The 20,305-nt window shown below is 37.3% G+C and overlaps 1 protein-coding gene across 1 annotated transcript in view; it reads left to right on the top strand.

The window, feature by feature from the left end:
• The first annotated feature begins 6,185 nt into the window (after positions 1 to 6,185).
• The window catches only part of COL9A1 (collagen type IX alpha 1 chain), an 88,074-nt gene continuing 73,954 nt past the window's right edge, over positions 6,186 to 20,305 (top strand). The window contains exons 1-5 of the mRNA XM_047860197.1: positions 6,186 to 6,211; positions 6,751 to 6,824; positions 8,020 to 8,097; positions 8,237 to 8,369; positions 14,397 to 14,793. Coding sequence (XP_047716153.1) covers positions 6,198 to 6,211; positions 6,751 to 6,824; positions 8,020 to 8,097; positions 8,237 to 8,369; positions 14,397 to 14,793 — 696 coding nt within the window. The 5' untranslated portion in view covers positions 6,186 to 6,197. The remainder of the gene's footprint in view (positions 6,212 to 6,750; positions 6,825 to 8,019; positions 8,098 to 8,236; positions 8,370 to 14,396; positions 14,794 to 20,305) is intronic.

Genomic DNA, 20,305 nt, shown 5'->3' with positions numbered 1-20,305 from the left:
CTAATATAACACTGCATGCTAACTATGCTAGAATTAAAATAAAAAATTAATTGTTCATTTAGTGTCTTTCTCCTTCAATAGACTTTCTGAACAGATTGCATTGTATTTGCACATTTATTCTGAGAGCAGCCTTAAAGTGGAATCAATTACAATACTTCAGTATATACGTAGGAAAACTAATCAAGAATGGAATATTTACATAAAATCAAAGTTATCTACCTAAAGATTGGAAATCAAATTCTAGTCTGACGCCTTAGCTCAGGTTTCAAATTGCAGGATTACACTGCCACCTAGTGTAAACAAATATTTTACCAGGGTGTGAAAGCTAGTGAATATATATACAATTTCATAGGATGCAACATGGAAACAATGTTTATTTAAGTGTTCTTTGGTAAAAGAGAAAGAGGATTTTAAGAATGAAGGATCTTTCTATATTTTATTGATAAAGGGTAACATGGATTCAGGAACACACTTTATATTTTTTGGTTGATAAATGATAATAGTGCAGAAGGAAAGTCTTGGGTTTCTGTACTACGTTCTGCCAAGTAAATTTCCTTAATATATACACTGTAAAGAGTATAATATGTTTTCGTAAGTATGAAAGTTCCCAGTAGCTCTGTCTTATGGGTGCAACTGATATTTATTTTAAAAAATTTATTCTGCAAGTAACTACAAAAAATTACAGTCTGCAAGTCATTATCGGTTATGAAAAGGAGGGGTAGCTCAATGGAGTTGAAAACATTACCTTCATGAGAAGCTTTTCTCACTGGACCAGTAGCTCCAGCATCACCTCAGGAGCTTGTTAGGAATATAAATTCTCGGGGGCGCCTGGGTGACTCTGTCAGTTGAGGTCCGACTTCAGCTCAGGTCATGATCTTAGGGTTCGTGAGTTGGAGCCCCACTTCGGGCTCTGAGCTGACAGTGTGGAGCCTGCTTGGGATTCTCTCTCTCTCACTCTCTCTCTCTCTGCCCCTCCCCCACTTGTGCTCACTCTCTCAAAGTAAATAAAGAAACTTTAAGAAAAAAAAGAAATATAAATTCTCAGATCCATGTTAAATCTCCCGATTCAGAAGTTCTGGGGGGTGAAGCCCAGAGATATGTTTTTAAGGGGCCCTTCAAGTGATTCTGATGTCACTTTGGGAACCGCTGTTAGAAAAGGAGGGTTTACGGTATGTAGAAAAACGTGCCGAGTGATCAGTATGTGAGGTTTATTGGAAGAAGCGAAAGAAGCTTTGGACTTGAATCAGCTGCTACAAATTGAAGATCCACAAGGCAGCAAATATATCAACTTGTGCTGGAGGCACATGTGTGGTGGAGGGGCACTGATTTCTCTCTTCCTTGGGGAAGTGGAAATGTTCATATTTTAGAGAAAGCAAAAGTAATACGCCAAGAAGATTAGAGGTGAGGGTGGAGTTTATGTTAAATAACACATTCTTGTATTAATGGTCTATGGCAAAAACACATCTATTTGTGAGTGATTTCAGAGAGAAATGGCTATCATCATGGGGCTCCATTCACTTGCTATATCTTATTAAACTACAATTACAAATACAGAACCAAAATAAGCAGATTAAAAATAGAGCTTTGATTGTGGTGAGATTTCTTTACAGTAAAACTTCACCCCATGCAAAACTGTGGGAGTCCTCATTTTAGCAACTCTGATTATTAATCAGCCTCTCAGCCAGATTTCTTTGATAAATTTCAAGGCTCTAGCTGTGGCTAATTTGCAGCCTCCTCACACAACTGCTATGTGTCACTAGGCACTTGAGTCTTTTATTCTTTTATTATTACTTTAAAAATTTTTTTAAGTTTATTTTTGAGAGAGAGAAAGAGAGAGTGAGGGGGGGGGGCAGAGAGAGAGGGAAAGAGAATCTCAAGCAGGCTCCACACTGTCAGCATGGAGCCTGATGTGGGGCTCAAACTCACAAACCCTGAAGTCATGACCTGAGCTGAAACAAAGAGTCAGACGCTTTACCAACCGAGCCACCCAGGTGCCCCTTGAGTTTTTTATTTTTAAAGAAAAGATATATAGAAGAAAGCTTACAACTGTATACTATTAGGAAGCTAGTTTTAAAAGTGACTCTATTTTAATCTATAAAGTGAGTGTGGAACACATGGCATCTTTAAAAAATCTAAGTTTATGGTAACTTCACTTCAAAAGAATACTTTCAAAAAATATTGCTGTGTTAAAACTAAGGAACCCTTCCTACTACCCTATGAATTTTTAGGGGTGTTCCAACTATTGGCCCCATACCAGGAAACGAGAGGAAAGATACCTCTTGACATATCTGGTGCCTACTGTAGTCTAATATAATGTTTTTAAAACCATAGGCTGCAACCCATTAGCTGGTTCTGAAGTCAATTTATTGAGTTGGTCACCATCACTAAAAAATGAAATAGAATAAAACAGAAAATAGAGTGCACCCACTATGGATAGTGTCTTCTGAAACTTGTTTCAGTTGTGTATATGCATGTAGATTTGTCAAATCCATTCAATCCATCCTTCAGCAATGCCAGAACCATTTTTCTGAAGACATACCTTCTAAAAAGTCATTGTTAGCTTTATACTCTTCATCCAGCTCCCTTAACAGCAAGAATAAAGTCCAAACTGTTTCAAAGGTTTTCAAGATCTCCCTACTCAACACATCCCCCATGGTCCTTCTACTTATCATTTCAGAAAATGACATCACCATCTACTCAGTTGTTCAAGCTTGAAAACCAAGTAGTTCTACCCACAATCCTCTCCTTCTCCAGTCTACCCTATCAGTCTTACCTCTTGATTCTCATTTAGTGTGAGTCAAAATTTGCCCTCTCAGAGGAATCAGTCTTTCCTTAGCCCTCAATCTTGATCAGTCTCTACACCTACTCCTACCATTCTCTAATACACATTGCCCACTTTTGTGTATTTTTCATAACAGTTCCAACTCAAATTATCTTGTCTGTTCTTGTGAATGTATTTAGTATCTGTCTCCCTACCAGCTGTAAGGTTCATGGAGCAGGAACTTGGTCTTTATTTGCTGTGCCTCTTTGTTGAGATCAGTTCAGAGCTCATGGTAGAAAAGTCACCAATAAATATTTACCAAGTGAAAGAGTTCCTGAACTAAACTCGGGGTTCTTAAACTCTCTTCTACTTTTTTTTGTCATGGTACCTGCTATTTCTTCTGCCCAGAATGTACTGTACCCACTTGTTTTCTTGGTAGGTTTCTAGTCTTCCTTTAAAATTTCACTTCCTTTATGAAAAATTCCCTGATGCTCCTGGACTGAGTTGACTTGTTCTCAGTGACACCGCAGCCTTGTTCCCTCACTATTTTGCAGATATCTTCATATTGGACTTCCCAATTAGACTGTGAGCTTCCTCAGGGCAAGGCTTTTTGTCTCCCCAACTCCTAGCGCTTGGTAAGAGTGGTTGCATATTGAGTACGTATAGTCATTCAATAAGTGCTGAATAGTTGGGTACACAAATGAAAGAGAATAGATGATCAAGGAAGATGATTATTTGTGATGATGTTCCCTGATTTAAACTGTAAGTAAATAAAATCCTGGATTTATAGAAAGGGAAAGATTAGTGTGTGTGTTTGTTGTACAGAGCAGTAAAGGGGAGGGAGGGAGAGAGTAAAAATGGATGAAAGCATAATTATTCTGTACAAAATACTTCTATTTACAAATGGATCATTTAAAAATATCAAGCTGTCTTAGTGCAGTTACAATTTTACATAGTTGATCAGATTTAATTTCCACATAGCTTCTCAGGAACATAACTGTTTGGTATAGTGAGGGAACAGTGTTAATGATGAAAAAGTTTATGTGTCTGTGATTTTAGGGTGCAACCTGACCCAGGCCAGAAGAGTGTGGGCTTTGTACTTCTCTCTGTGAGACTCTCACGTCAAGTTATGAAATATGATTAAAATAGAAAATACGGGTGGAAAAAAAAGCATCCTTAAATGTGTGTGTGTGTGTGTGTGTGTGTGTGTGTGTGTGTAGAAAGAGAGAGAGAGAGAGAGAGAGAGAGAGAGAGAGATCTTTTTTTCTGGATTTATGTTCTTTCTTAATAGAGTAGTTGTTTGCTCTTCATCATCTTAAATAAAACTGCCAAGCTGGAATAAAGCCAAACCACTTATAAGAAAGCCTATTTTCTTCTCATTTAAGAAATATTTTATTAGAAGCCCCCCTTCATTTGCCTTGTTATTCTAGCTGTAGAGGGTTCTTCAAAGTGGGAGGAGGAGGAGACAAAAGCTGTGGTGAGATCTTAAAAACACTTAACAAAAGGATTTCTCAAAAAATTACATAGGAAAATCTACCTCTGTTGTTTCCCACAGTAAATAATGTTAGAGGATCTGTAGTACAAATAAAGAACCCAAGTGGATGGAGAGTGTCCCTTTGGCAAATGCCCCTTTCCTTGTGGATCTAGGGCTGCCTTACTTCATGTGATTTGAGGGAGGTCCCCAGCTGCACATTTTCTCTTCTGAAGTCCTACCATTAGAAGTTTAGAGGTTTTGGGGGTTAATAAACCGATCTATTTAAATAAGCCCTGGTCAACTTTCAAGAAGAAGCTAGGCTAGGGCCATTTATAATCCTATGACTCAGCCAAAGTGGCTACCCTTGGGAATCATTATTGTGATAGATGGAAGGAGAATGACAGGGGCCTATGGAGAGCCCCAAACATCGTGAGGAGATGGATGTCCCAATGCAAACGGAGAAACAGGTCATGAGTGGAAAAGGAACGGGGGACAAATGGTGTGGATGTTCAAGTACACTTGGTTCTCAGCTCATCATGGCAAACAAAATTTCTATCAAACTGAGGAAGGAAGAAGAAGAAAGGATTTTTTTTAAGAAGCAACAAAAACTAAAAATAACACCATTTATTTTGCAATTAAAAAATTAAATTGATTTGAAAATTAAAGAAACTTCAAGAAAATAAAACTACTTTATGCTAGACACTGTAACTTATTAAGATCATTGGATCATCGGAGCCCGAAAGTCTGTTTTTGGATTGGACACTGATGCCACCCGGAAGAAGACCATCCTAAGTGGGTGGGGCGGGGGTTCTCTCTTGAAGCACTCAGGTTCTAGAGCGAGGGTGGGTATGTGGGACATGGTGCTGATAAAAACCTTTCTCTTTAGGTCTAGGCTCCTTGTAACATGCTCTCAACTTGTTTATAGAGGATAATATGTTGCGTATTTCCAAGTATATTCTGCTCGCCTCTGGTAATCACAGAGTTTAAGAAGCAATAAAAACTAGGGGGCTTGATGTTACATTTTACCAAGATTTCCAGCCATGATGTACAGAGAGCTAGCATGTACCGGGCAACTAATTAGCTGTGCAACTTTGATCAAGTTACAAGTTACTTGATTTTCTGTGCTTCAGTTGTCTTACCTGTAGAACAGGAATAATTTTCATTTTACTTTATAGTGTTAGGAGAATTAAATGTTATCATGCTTCAAGCATTTTCAACAGAGGGGGGCAAACAGTGAATGAAGTGTTAGCTATAATGATAATGTTGATGGGGAATAATGATTGTTCCCCTTAGCTAGGCATTAGACTCTCTGCTTTGTTATCTTGTTTAATTCTCAAAAAAAATTTTTTTAGGTAACTATTTTCAACCCATTTTCACCTAAGGCAACAGAGTTACAGACAGATTAACTAACTTGCCTCCAGACATACAACTAGTAAGCTTCAGAACAAACGGAGATTCAAATCTAGGTTGGCTGTGAACCAAGGCCCCCATGAGTTCCCACATCTCTGCTTTCCAGTGAGTCCCTCTTTACCTCAGTCCTCTAAAAGCATTCACTGTATTCCTATAGCAGTTCTAAAAGCTTCCACTGTATTCCTATAGCAGCTTGCCTGAGTTTTTCTGGTGGTTTCTCCACATCCTGACTTTTTTTCTTTTTAGCAAACTTTCCCTTGCTAATCCCTCCTTCAGTATAACCTTGTTAGCTTTGGGGACACACCCCTGGCTAGGCCTGGGCTTACAGGGCTGCCTCTCCCCACCCCTTCCCTCTGCTGTGGTTTAAAGTGTCACCAGATGCCTCTGGTTCACTCCCTTTGCTTTAAGCCCTTACAAGGGCAGGAGGAACCAAGGCTGGGCACATAACCCATTAGTACTGGGGTGATAGTGAAGCAGTCTTGGGGGAGCACTGACCCCCCTGCAACCCTTCATCACTGGGACTGTTGGCACAAAAGAAAACCAGTAGGGGAAATGAAGAACTTCTGGTAAGACCGTGACACTGGAAAGAATGGTGGGGAGACTGGGTTGGGGGTCCTTGAAACCAAGGGTCTGTGTTTCTGCAGTGGTGGTAAGATGAGAGGAAGTGAGGGGAGGTGGGAGAGGGGAGAAAGGAAAGCAAGAGAGATGCAGACAGATACAGACAGAGAGAGCCAGGGAAAGACAGATGAGAATGAGGCAGAAAAGAACAAGCATAAGAGATAGGAGAGACAGAAAAAGAAAGAGCTACTAAAGTGAAGAGGGAGGAAAACTAAGATGAAAGAAAACATAGACAAGGAAATAGATATAGAAACAGTGAGATGGGTAGCTATGGAGAAAGTGAGAGAGAAAAAAACAACAGTCTCATGATTGTTTTAGTGTAGGAGCTAGAAACATGAGAATTTATTAAGTCTCTGAAGATTTCAATGTCAAATGGAAAAACTAAACTGTAATGATATTTGATCACCTACATTACGTTTACCATATTTCAAAATATTTAAGTCTGGAGGGACTCCTGTTTGAGTCATTTTTCTTTTCTCCTCTTCAGGAAAATTCCAGTTTTCTTCTTTGTCTACAGTTTCCTGGGATCTTGGGCATCTGCAGTTGTCAAGCGTCGTCCAAGTAAGGGTCACAGTTTCTGGATTTTGAAAAAAATCACTTCTTTGCAGAAATGATCAGGCAGGGCTGTGGCTGAGAGAGGATGGAATGAAGTATCCATGGTCCTTCACAGCCTCACTCTTCAATCCAGCTTTAGCCATGGTTTACTCCATGGCTGGTTTTATGTGGTCAGTGATGGGTATGGAAGAGAAGTCCTGGCTGCAATCACAGTCAGCAGGAAAGCCAATCTGTGTACTCCAGTGCTTTCCACAGTGCCTACTTGGTTCATATGGTGATTGGTGATGTTGGATGGGCGGACAGATGGATGAATGGATGGATGAATGACTCGGGGTCACGGGAGGTGTAAAGAGTGTGTTTGATGTACTGGGATGGCTGGGCCAAAACTTGTAGCTGGAAAATGCTTTTTCTGAAGTTTAGGAAGTCACTGTTGTCAGGGTGACAACAGGGTGCTCATCAGGGTGCTGGAGTTAGACAGTCACAAAAAGCCTTAAACAAGCTTTCTCCCTGCAACCTTCTACCTGTGTAAGAAGCATCCAATTTAATTCTAGGATTTCTCATCGAATTAAGCGTTTAATCATTTTCATGGTTCTTTTTTTCTCATTACACTTCCCCATTCTCAGATGCTAACAATAGCCTAGTTGGAATGCTTTTTTGATCTCTTGGAATGAATCTGTAAAATTAAAAGCATCCTATATATTTTATTTTGGATTAGTGAATCCCAAGCTCCCCCCAAACTCCTCCTCTATTTAACAAAGATTCTTAAGAACTCCACTCTCCAGAAGTCCCACTGAACGGGCTCAAGGCTGGCTCTGGATTCTCCTAGGAATTCTAAAATTTGTGGTGTTTAAGGAATATTTTCTAGCCCAACGCACCAGAAGTTTTCCAAACAGGCATCTGACACTGTGCCATTCAGAACATTGTGCTGCTCTGGTTCCAAAAGGAACAAATTCCTAATTTCCCCCAAAGGAATACTTTCCCAGTACAGACTACTAAAACAACTTTGCACCTTGCTTCCCTTCCAGGATGAGTTGAAGATGAATGAATTATAATCCTAGAGACAAAGTAATTAAAGCCAAATACACTATAGGCAAGGTGTTTGGTATACTATTCTCCTTTAAATAGTTTTTCAGCTCTTATTGATCTATTTTCATGATCTCTGTAGGGGTTGGGGTAAGATAACATGCTGTCTGTTTTGCAGGGTTCCCTGTTAATTCAAACTCTAATGGTGGAAATGAACTCTGTCCAAAGGTTAGGATTGGCCAAGATGATTTACCAGGCAAGTAGCCATGTATCATATTGAAAATGCATGCTTTCTACAAACCTACCTGATATATTCTTTTATTTGGGAAGGTTGTGGAAAGGAAAATATAACTGATCTCATTTTAGACTTTTTATTTTGTGTCCCCTTTCTGTAGGGTTTGACTTGATTTCTCAGTTCCAGGTAGATAAAGCAGCATCTAGAAGAGCTATTCAGAGGGTAGTGGGATCAACGGCATTACAAGTGGCTTACAAATTGGGAAATAATGTAGACTTCAGGATTCCAACAAGGTATATAAAAATATTTTATCTAATTATCTGCCTAAAATGCATTTTAAAAAATCAAAAGCTGACCAATGTTAGAGAATCTTCAATGCTTCTTGGTTCAATGCTTCTTAGATCATGATTTTTTTTTAAGATGAAGGAACTTATTTACCTATCTTTAGTGTCTAAATATATGAATGTGCTTCATGTTTTCAGTATGTGATTTGCTTTTCATTCCAAGGAGAAAAAAATCACTGGGACCATTATACATTGATTCAGGACATGCTCTTATTACTTTGCTCTCTGTTTTTGTATAATTTGTCTGGTTTTGGCTGAAAGGACCCTCTGTGAAAAGTGCCAGGGGTTAAGCATAAATTTAACTAGGAACCACGGAGTGGTTAGAAGACTCACAATGGTGCTGTTCAAGCATCCTGGTGCTGAAATTGACCACACATCTACTGCCTGGCTCCTGGCAGGAATCAAACAAAAGCAAAACTAGAATAATGACAACTGAAGCAATGGTAGTGGTAATAATTTAAAAATCCTCCACTTCATTTACCTCCGTCTCTAGAACTATATTTTTTATCCTTTAAATTATTGATAAGCGTGGTGCTTCAGTTTGTATATGTGTTGAGTCATGCCATTGTTATGAAGGAGCTTTAGGATTTCAGTTTTATATCACCTAAATACCTTATATGTAGTTATCATAATAATTGTATGTTTCAGGTGCTGCAAAAAATTGAAATTAAGATTCCTTTAATAGATGAACAAGAAAACTAAGGCTTTGATAAAAAAATTAAGCTGTAAAAGTAAACAATGATTAATTAGAACAGTAAAAGAATATTATAAAAGCCCTAAATGTTTATAATAATGAAAAATTTGTTCAAATTAGAATATTCTGATATAGTGCCAGACTGTAGATAGAAATTCATGTTATGAACATACGAACTGCATTTTATCTTTTTTCTAAATACGAGCTATGTTTTATAAAATGACAATAGTGCATTGTATCAGCTCTTTCTATAAATTTACTAATTAACATTAAATCTCATCCTGATCACAACCCTGTGGTAAAGACATTATTATCCACATTTTATGAGGGAGGGGAGTGAGCCCAGAAAGCTTAAGGTACTTACATGAGGTTCCAGGGGTGGGAGAAGCTGGAACCACTGAAATTCAGTCAGAATGGTTCTTCAACCACTACTCCGTACTGATGCTGGAAAACTACTCACAGGGCATGATAACAGATACTGACTTTTTAATTTTTGCTTGTATTTTCTTTGCATGTACACAAGTGCTAGTGTCCTTAAATATCTTTAAAAACATTTTTTTCTTTCTTTAATAAAATAAACGTAATGGAAGACATCCCCCCCTGCCAATGCTGGACCTAATTCTCTCCTCTGTAATTTGAAGTACAATCTGGATTGCCATTAAGTAACTCAAAGTTCAGAGACTGACCAACTTGAAGCCACATAAACTCCCACCTCCTACTCATCTTTGCTGTTGCTCTTCTCTAAGTGCTTAGAGCTGTCACTAAATATTTTTTTAAAAATTTTTAATGTTTTTTAATTTTATTTTTGAGAGAGAGAGTGACACAGAGCGTGTGCGGGGGAGGGCCAGAGAGAGGGAGACACAGAATCAGAAGGAGGCTCCAGGCTCTGAGCTGTCAGCACAGAGCCTGACCCGGGGCTCGAACCATGAACCGTGAGAACATGACCTGAGTCGAAGTTGGTCCCCCAACTGACTGAGCCACCCAGGCGCCCCGTCACTAAATATTTTTTACAGGATATAACCAATGTCTCATATTCTCTATCTCCTTGACCCCTGCCTCCACAGAGTCTAAAAACTCTGTTTTACTGGTAAAGCTTATTAAAAGTTGAAAAAAGAATTAGGCAGGAAGTAGAAAGAAATAAAAAAGAGAAGGAGGGGAGAGCCAGAGGGCTGAGTCTCAAATAGGTAATAAAGTGTATTTGGGGGAAAATTGCTTACACGGTCTTTGTTTCAGTCCCTTCAGCATAAATTAGGAATAAAAATAACAGTGTCATAGATTTGCCATGAGGAGCAAATTGTTAATAAATGGAGAGGGTTGGATAGAGGCTGGCACACAGTGGTATTAGTTGAGTATTTATTCTAACTAGTGGAGAGCACCAGGAGAAAGTGTGTATATGGGAACCTTTTCTCCTTAGTGGATTCTTTCTTTTCAAGCTGCCCTCCTAGTCCTATTCATTCAAAAACCAGATGGCAAAAAAGGCAGGAACTGGAATTACTCTCAGACCAGGCAGGGAGTAGACTGTCTTGGTTTAAAGGAAATTTCTACGCTGAAGAATATAGGTTCTGAGGGAATGAAAAGATAACCTTAACAGAATTTGTGTGGGAGGGGAATAAGAGTATGACATAAAAAACTTATGTGATAGAGTCACAATTTACCTTTATCTTTTCAATATTTTTGGAAGATTATGAGAATAGTTTTTTTTGCTGCTTTTTATTCTTTATTTTATACATAATAGTATCACAGTCTCAACTCAGACTTACAAACATTTTGTTTGTTTACCTTAACAAATACAATTCTTACATGGGTTAAGGTCATAAACAAACACTTCAAGGTCTAAAGCCTTCTTATCTTTTATTTAAACCCATGCAGTTCTTCTTTTTAAGGTACTCTGTGCAGATTGTAACATAATGAAATAAATCATTTATAGATCCAGCTTCTTCTACATTATGTATGCTGTCAAGTTTATTTATCGATGTGCATAGCATATTTGCAAGAACAGAATCTCAGGTGTTCAAAAAATACAATAGTACGGGCTGCTATATAAATTAGACATGTGAGGACTTTGAAAAGGTCTTAAGTATACATATACATATGTATTTTATTAATCTGAACACTGAAAGGAATTTTCTCCTCTTATCATATTGACATTTTGTATTAGCCTGTTTAAAAGATTAATAACATGATAATCTTTATTATACTTGTATACTTACATGAACACACACATATACATAATCTTTTGTGTATATGAAGAAAGAGAGCTGATGGATACACTTGATTTAACAATGTGTCTATAAAAGAATTGTTCTTCTAGCAACCTTAGTCACAAACTCATTTTTTAAAAAAAGTTTTTGGCATTACCTCACCAAGTCAGAGGTAAATGGGGACATTCTGTTCTAGTCTACCTTCAACATAATCTCTTTCCTCATTAAGCAGGAAAGATGAGATAAAGCATAAATTGGGAGAGATCCCTCAGTCAACCTCATGATATCTTTGCAAAAAAGTCATTTAAACAAGTTACTGCAACTTGTGGAACCAAAGCAAAATAGACTTATTTTATCTAGGGACTGATAAAATTCTATAGCCTTGTTTGGTACATCTGTAAACTAATACATTGGTAAAATATATTTACAAAAATCTAGAAAAAGAATGCTTTACGGAGAGAAGAGGACAAAATATTAAGATTTATCTTCCTTCTGTGGAAGCCTCATACCTCAACAGTAACTATATCGGACAAAAAAGAAAAATAAATTCTTTAAGCATCTGGTTAAATCCAGATCATTAAGTAAAAAGAATATGAAAATAACATATTCATAATTTAAATGGATACTTATCAAATTTCGCCATTCTGTGAAACTTTTAAAACTTATCTCCCAACTCCAAATTAATTGAGATCAGTTAAATGAACTGTATAAACTTCTATGCGGTTTTATAATTATACAGTAGGCAATATATTATACTGTCATTAGTAAACCTTAGCCTCTTCTCTAGAAGTTAGTCTGCAGTATGTATATCCTGAAAAATTTATAGTGAAAAGGAAATACGTCAAATAGAATCTATATTAAAAGTAAATATCAAAATAGATAGGATAGACATGTTCATTCTGGGGAAATTGTCCTTGCACACACTTTTTATTTCCTTAGCTCCAAACTGAATCTTTTTTAAATGTACATGTTAAAACCTCCTGTATACTTGACAAACATTTAATAAATTGAAAACTTTGCAATAAATATAATACATATCACTAGCGATCACTTAAGAATGTGTACTAATAAAGGAATTCACCCAGTATTATAAATAAAAATTAAAGTCATTTTAGAACACAATGATTAAAAGAAGTATTTTGATGCTAAAAGGGTATTCAGATGAAAAACTTCATATTTTTGTTATTTTTATAAAACCAGCTTTTAAAAAAGAGGCGATGAAATTTGTTGATATAGTTGACCCATTTTATTGAAGGTGTGCAAAAATATGTGTAGTAAAGAGTTATGTGTTTGTTCATGCTATTGTAAGGGATGATAAAATTTTATAAAGTCAAAGTAAAGAGAAAATCTTAGCAAGTTGAGTATTTCACCTATTGTTAAACATTCTTGCAACTGAAGAAATTTTTGGTTTAGAAATTCTTGACCCCTAACAACCTATTTTAATGCAACTGGCAAATTAAATTAACATCCACTTAGCTATTTCTTCTTGCCTTTCTCTTTTTTACTTTTCACAAGAGAGGGCTATTTAACAGGAGTCTGACCTGAAGGAAGGTGATTTGGGACTTTGGGTCCTGTCCATAACTCTTCTCAGAAATGTCAAATCTTATTATTTAGCAACCAAAATGAACAGTATCTAGTTTTCCTAACATTCCTTCCTTACTTAGGAATTTTTCTATACTGAGGAGAAAGGTAGAAAAATACCACCTTAGGGGAGCCCAGGTGGCTCAGTCGGTTAAGTGTCTGACTCTTGGTTTCAGCTCAGGCCATGAGCTCAGTTTCATGAGTTCAAGCCCAACATTAGGCTCTGTGCTGAGAGTGGGGAACCTGCTAGGGATTCTCTCTCTCTCCCTCTCTACCTACCTCACCCTTGCTCACGCTGTCTCTGTCTCTCTCAAAATAAATAAATAAACTTTAAAAAAAGAAAACTATAACCTTCAAGCCTGTGAGAGATGATGCTTACATTTAATAGGTTCTAATTTTTTTGAATTGCAGTCTTCTGCTTTTAGCAGCTTGGCTTTAACAAAAGAAGATCCAGGTAGTTATTGCTGCTCCAGATCACAGTTTCCACATAGACTGGAGCTGCCTTAGGGACACTGACAGTCTTATGTTGCCATTTAAAGCAATAAAAGTAGGGTCAGGGGTGCCCCGCGTGGCTCGGTCAGTTAAGCATCCGACTTCAGCTCGGGTCATGATCTCATGATCCATGAGTTAGAGCCCTGTGTGGGGCTCTGTGCTGACAGCTCAGAGCCTGGAGCCTGCTTCGGATACTGTGTCTCCCTCTCTCTCTGTGCACTCTGTCTCTCTATCAGCAATAAATAAACATTTTAAAAAAGCAATAAAAGGAGAAACAATACAGGACTTAGTTGTCAGACTGTGGAACAACTGGGCTGGAGTAGAGAATTAAGAACTGGCCACCTTTCCCTCGTCATACATACAGCGACAAGCAACCTGCTGCTACTTTAACGTTATGATTTGAATTCCCTGGAAAAAAGACTAATGTGCTCAGTGTGAAGGAGCTTCTCAAGTCTGCACAGTTACTGATTCTCAGAACGCATATGTGGGTCTAGGATATAACTGTGGAGGGGACTTATGGGAGCAATTATGGACATAACAATCCTAACAACATGCTACATTAAAATAAAAAATTTAAAAGCTGCTTTAATGAAATGGTTTTATTAACTAGTAGAGCTGTTTAGATTCCAAATGATCTCTTCTTTAATTTGTGGAGGAAATACTGCCAGGAACTTTGCAAGAATATGTTTTTTGGCTGAGATGGAGTTGCTGAACAGGAGCTCTTTAGGTAGCATAAATAGTAATACTGTTGGGGGTATGTGGCATTGGGAACCCTCCTTAGCTATGAGGAAGGGTTTGTTTTTTCTAATGTGTATTTTAGGATGGAGCATTAGTGTACATGAATGATGGAGCTTCTGTGAAGTTCATGAAAGAACAAACGGTACATAGTTTTTCACACTGTAGCCTTTCTGTAGGTCTAGAATCTAAAATAGCATAATAAGAGAATATGGTAATATGCATGGGTACAGAAAACAAGAGTTTTATTTACTGTTTTAAAATTTTGCTCAGGCATTTATATCCCAGTGGTCTGCCTGAAGAATACTCCTTTTTAACTACTTTCCGGATGACTGGAAGCACACTTGAAAAGAACTGGAGCATTTGGCAGATTCAGGATTCCTCAGGGAAGGAGCAAGTTGGTGTGAAGATTAATGGCCAAACCAAATCTGTTGCATTTTCATACAAGGGACTGGATGGAAGTCTCCAAACTGCAACCTTTTCAAATTTGCCTTCCTTGTTTGATTCCCAGTGGCATAAGATCATGATCGGTGTGGAAAGGAGTAGTGCTACTCTTTTTGTTGATTGCAACAGGATTGAATCCTTACCTATAAAGCCAAGAGGCCAAATCAGCGTCGATGGCTTTGCTGTGCTAGGAAAACTTGTGGATAATCCTCAAGTTTCTGTTCCGGTAAGTATGAAGTCATACACTATGGTAGATTAAAACAAAACTAGATAGCTAAAAACTAACACTTCAGATATCTTTGACAATCATTTGAATGTCTTAAGCAATGAACAGTTATTCGCTTTTTTAAAACGTTTACTTTTGAAAGAAAGAGACAGAGAGAGAGTATGTGAGCCAGGGGAGGGGCAGAGAGAGAGAGAGAGAGAGAATCCCAAGTAGGGCTCAGCACTGTCAATGTGGTATCTGACTCAGGGCTCAATATCACAAACTGTCAGATCCTGACCTGAGCCAAAATCAAGAGTCTGACACTTAACCGACTGAGCCACCCAGGCTCCCCGAGTTATTCATTTTTAAAATTCACTCAAGCACTTACTCAAAAAGCCTTAAGTGCCTGTTTTGAGCAGAGCACATCCCAAATGGAATGGGAAATCAGAGAAAGTCTCAAGGAATTGGTTCTTGGTCTTAAGGGGCTTCAAGTTAACTTGGATGATGTGACATGCCCCCCTGGAGCTCCCAGAATCCTTCAGAAGCAATGTAAGAGAAGCAAATACTGGTGTGGTACACCCTGTATATAAACAACTAATGAGAATATCAAAGTCAGGTTAAAATGAATGGTGGATTTAGTTAGTCAAGAATTCTGTGCTTCTTTTTAAAATTTTTTTCAAGTTTATTTATTTATTTTGAGAGAGACAGAGACAGCAAAAGTGGGGGAGGGGCAGAGAGAAAGGGAGACAGAGAATCCCAAGCCAGTTCGGAACCGTCAGCACGGAGCCCGACATGGGGTTTGAACTCATGAAACCATGAGATCATGACGTGAGCTGAAACTAAGAGTCAGACACTTAACCGACTGAGCCACCAAGGCACCCCAAGAATTTTGTGCTTCTTGAACACAATGAATCCACAAATCCAGATGGAAGGATTTGAACTGGCAAAAATGTATTCAGCTGAGGGAAAGAGCATCAAATGAAAGGGAAGTGGAGAGTAAGTGGGCCCATTCAGAGGTCTGGAGAGCAGCTGGTTTGGATGAAATTTCTATGTGAAAATGTGTGTGTGTGTGTGTGTGTGTGTGTGTGTGTGTGTGTGCGTGTGTGTGCGATGAGGGGAAGGGGGGTGGAAGATACTAACTGCAGGGTATGAGAAATAAGGTTAGGAAGCCGTATGGTGTCTGATCAACAAGAATAAAAAGCGTATAGATGGTACAATATTTACTTAGTAAGTCTTGTATGACATAAAAGTAAAGGATTTTAGAGCTCTATTCATGATTTTACTGTAGGGTTCCATGGATATAAAGGTAAGGAATTATATAATGACAGAGTAATTATGCCAACTAATACCATACAGTTCTATCATTTTGAATTGTTAAACTTTTATTGAACAATCCTTTAAAAGGATATTTTATAATATTATTAGAGGGATTTAAAAATATATCGTAGATGATAAGTGTTCTCTAGGGGGGAGGAACTAAAGAATTCAGAGCTTAATAAATAAACTGTTGAGGCCAACATTCTCTCTCAATTGGAGCTGTTAAATTCTAGTCACAAAACTCATATCATGGCATGTAGCACGGGTGATACAGTGATTCTGAATTGTTTCTGTGTACTTCTCCAAAGAAAAAAAGGTTATCAGGCACTCAGTAATGGAATTGTTCAAATAGCTTATTTTCAAGAGAAGATTTGTGATTAGTGTGAAGGGTAGTGTGAAATTTCTATATTCTGTGATGGACAGGAAGCAATTTGTAACTGCCATATTACCGCTCTGACTTGTAGACACTTGAGAAAGTATTTCTTCAACTAATGAGTTATCACACCTCAAGTGACTGGGTTAAAAAGCCAATGGGACCGCTATCGTGCCATCTTGAAATTTTGTGAAGCAAGATTGTTGCAGTGGTATGAGATTGGGATTAGTTTGCAGGCAACTCCAAATGTCTGCAACACCTGTGTCATTTCTGGGCCATGGGTAAGGGTGGGGAGACCTTAAGGTGCTTCTTTACTACAATGAACATCAATCAAGTGCTTGCAAAATTGATTGATTAATTGGCCTTGAATAACATTTCATTTGTTTTTGTAGTCTCAAGTCTTCATTTAAATTTTAGTTCACATACAGTGTAATAACCGTTTCAGGTGTAGAATTTAGTGATTCATCACCTACATATAACACCCAATGCTCATCACAACCAGTGCCCTCCTTAATGCCTATCACCCATTTAATCCATCCCTTGAAAAGCATTGCAAACTATTATAATTCTGGATGCTAGGGTATTATTAAACTCTTTGATTGCCAGAGTGGCAAAGTCTCAATCTTACTCCAGTACATTATAGTCTAGCCAATAATGTTATAGCTGATTGTAGTTTTTCTGCCAAGTCTAGTCTCATATCACAGTGGAGACCAGTTAGGACCAGTTATCCTCTATTTTATTCTGCCATGTGCAGGCACACAACAAAGAACTGGCGGCTGGTATTATATTTTGCTTCTGGTTCACCAAGGAGCTTTTCAAAGTCAGTACACTGTAACCAATGTTAAAAGTAATTGAAACAGGCATGAAATTTTTTTTTTCCTTTACACTGAATTCTGACTTTCCCACAAGGAAAGACAAAAGAGACTTGAACCTAAAGCTTCATTAAAGTTTCATATTTGGTGATCGAGTAGTGGTGGTGGTAATAATAGCTAAAACAGGTCAGAGTTACAGGCCAAAAAAAAAAAAAAATCCTACTTACATCCAAGGACTGACAGTGACAATGTCAAACTCAAACTTGTCACCAAAATGTATTCCTCAATTTTTACTCTATATTAGACAAATAGAAAATTCTATGCTAGAAAAGCCCATTTATGCTTTTTAACCACCCTGATACCCTTAATATGCCAATTTAAAGTTTCCAAAATGCTTTCATTGCCACTAACCTATTTTATCCTTGCAACAATTTTATAAGACAGCAAGCACAGATAGGATTATCTCCAATTCTCAGTTGAAGATGTGACCTCAAGTGGGCTTCTTGACTTGTAAAAAAACGTGTTAGGCACAAAATATAATCTACCTATTTTCTGCTGTGCCAACTAACTTTCCTTTGAGAAAAGGAAAAATGTATAACCACATATTGTTCCTTATAAAGCATTTCCTCACTTTCATTTTAGAAAGCATTTGTGATTTGCATAGATTTTTCAGAATTTACTTTGTGGGACAAACAAATAAATGTTTCTTTCTTAAAGAAGGAGGATTGTACAGTATAAAATATGTTCTCAGACATGTACTTGTTTATTAATTTAGTAAACTTTTATCATGTGCCTATATACTGGCTATACAAACTTAAATAAATCATGGATCTTGTCTTCTTCAGTTCAGTCTCTTGAGGGTGATGGGTTGAGATAAGTAAACAATGACAGTACAACATATGATAAGGGCCATGATAGTGAATGGAGAGGCACTGGGAAAAAGTTCCTCACTCAGATTAGGCCAGGAGGCATGAGAGTAGACGTCAAGCATATTTACTGTAGAAAGTGATATCTAGAGGAACCCTGGGGATGAATAAGTATTATCCAGGAGAAGACAGAGTCCAGTGTTGTAGGCAAAGAGGCTCTCATTTGGGAATTCTCACACTGATCAATTCTTCCCTTTTCAAATATTATTAGTCTTCCCACACTGCTCCTTACATTTTAAGACTAAGAATAGTCAAATACTCATATAAATCCTCAGACAAAGCCCAAGTGCCCACAACTTGTCCTTAAGCCTTGGATTTATTCTTGTTTTATGTTTTGATTTCTCACCAATTGACTGAAATCTGAAGTTGCTGCCCATTACTGAAGATCGACAGTGACCACAGGTCCCTCAGAAGACTTAGAGAGTGATGAATAGTAGTATCCATATATTCTGGGTGGTTAAAGTATACTTATAGAGGACCCTTGTCTCCATTTGGAGAGAGCAAATATTCAATATTGATGTCTGAGAAATTTTAAATTAAAGTGAAGTGTGCCCAAAACATAAGAAAACAATTAGGAACACTGTATTTTTCAATTTTTCTTCATGAAATTAGATGCATTCTAATCTTTGACACTCTGGATTAATTGAATACATTTTTCAGGATCAACACGGGCTTTTCTTTAGTAAATACATCAAAAGCAAACATCCCTTCTAAAGTTATTTACAGATGTCAAAAGGTAGCTTAAGAACTGCATAACAAAAAATGCAATTGGAAACAACATTTGATGGAGCACAAATGCTAAAAGACTCTTTTATATTGTACTTGCTTGTGATTTCCCCCTATCTATCCTATCTTGTGTCTTTTTCCCTTTTCTAAATTGGAAAAGGAAACCAATTTCAAGAGGTGTTCATAAAGCTTGCAGTATAGCTGCTCACGTGATCTACAACTCAAACACCTTCTCATCATTCATGGTTATTTAGTGGGCTCAGAGCATTTTATATTTTTTCCCAGCGCACTGCTGTAATACATTTTTAGTTTGATTTTAAAGCAATAAATCCCATATTTCCTATTCTCCTTTGTGCCCATATTTTAGGATGGTGCCATTTATCCCACTGCAAAGCTCAGTTTCCTGGCAGCATACCATAAAAACATGTTATTTTATGACAGGTTCTTTATTGTTTGTTGTCAGTATGATTGCCTAGGAGAGTTATTTGGTACAGCTCTATTAGAAAACAAAGTTAGCCTTTCTCCCTTTTCAGGGATGTGCACTAGGGGTTTGGGCTTAAGGAAGGATACAAGTTTATGTGGTTTCACAAATACATGATTCAAAACCTTTTTATCTTACCTATGCATATTCAAAATAAACCAAAGTGGAAAATAATCAGAAGATATGATGCCTTTCAAAGTATATTTCAAAAGTGCTGCTCTATGTTATTTTTGTTAAAATCAGAGAGAATGTGAGAGCAGATAGAAAGAACTGGCAGAACTAGTGACAGAGAAACTGTCCTTTATTCTGCTCTATACAATTAAATTATAATAACCCCCACATGCAGAAACAATGGAAGTTTCATAAATGATAACATGGGAAAATCAACTATGAGGTTGTGGATAATATTATTTTGGTATTTAAGAAATATTGTAGGAAAGTTATGTTTTCAGTGATTTAAGAGATGCATACTATTGCATAATATCTAGACTATTAAGTTTGCTTACTCAGTTGTTTTCGACAAGTACATCTTCTACAAATACTCTTTCACTTGTAAGTACGAAATAAATACAAAAGAAATGGTTATGTTAACAATATATATCCATAGGAAATACTTTTTATAACACTTTGGGGTGATTTGACTGGAATACTTTTGAATACTGACTGTGAAGACAATTTTTTGGAGATAAAAACTGCTGTATTATAAACTGTATTAACAATATCAGCTGGATTTTCCACTAGGTGGCGATGAAATGAGGAGTACACAGAAAAAAAAAATTTGCTAACATAGAAGGAGCCATAATTGGAGGAAGGGACTATGGATAACTAGAATAAAAACTAAATAATGGTCAAACTTGCTTTTAATGGAAAATTGAAAACACTAAAATTTTTTATTGGC

The sequence above is a fragment of the Prionailurus viverrinus genome, chromosome B2 (genome assembly GCF_022837055.1).
Source record: "Prionailurus viverrinus isolate Anna chromosome B2, UM_Priviv_1.0, whole genome shotgun sequence".
Classification (NCBI taxonomy): domain Eukaryota; kingdom Metazoa; phylum Chordata; class Mammalia; order Carnivora; family Felidae; genus Prionailurus; species Prionailurus viverrinus.
The sequence above is the reverse complement of the archived record's forward strand: the minus strand, read 5'-3'. Positions and strand labels throughout refer to the sequence as shown.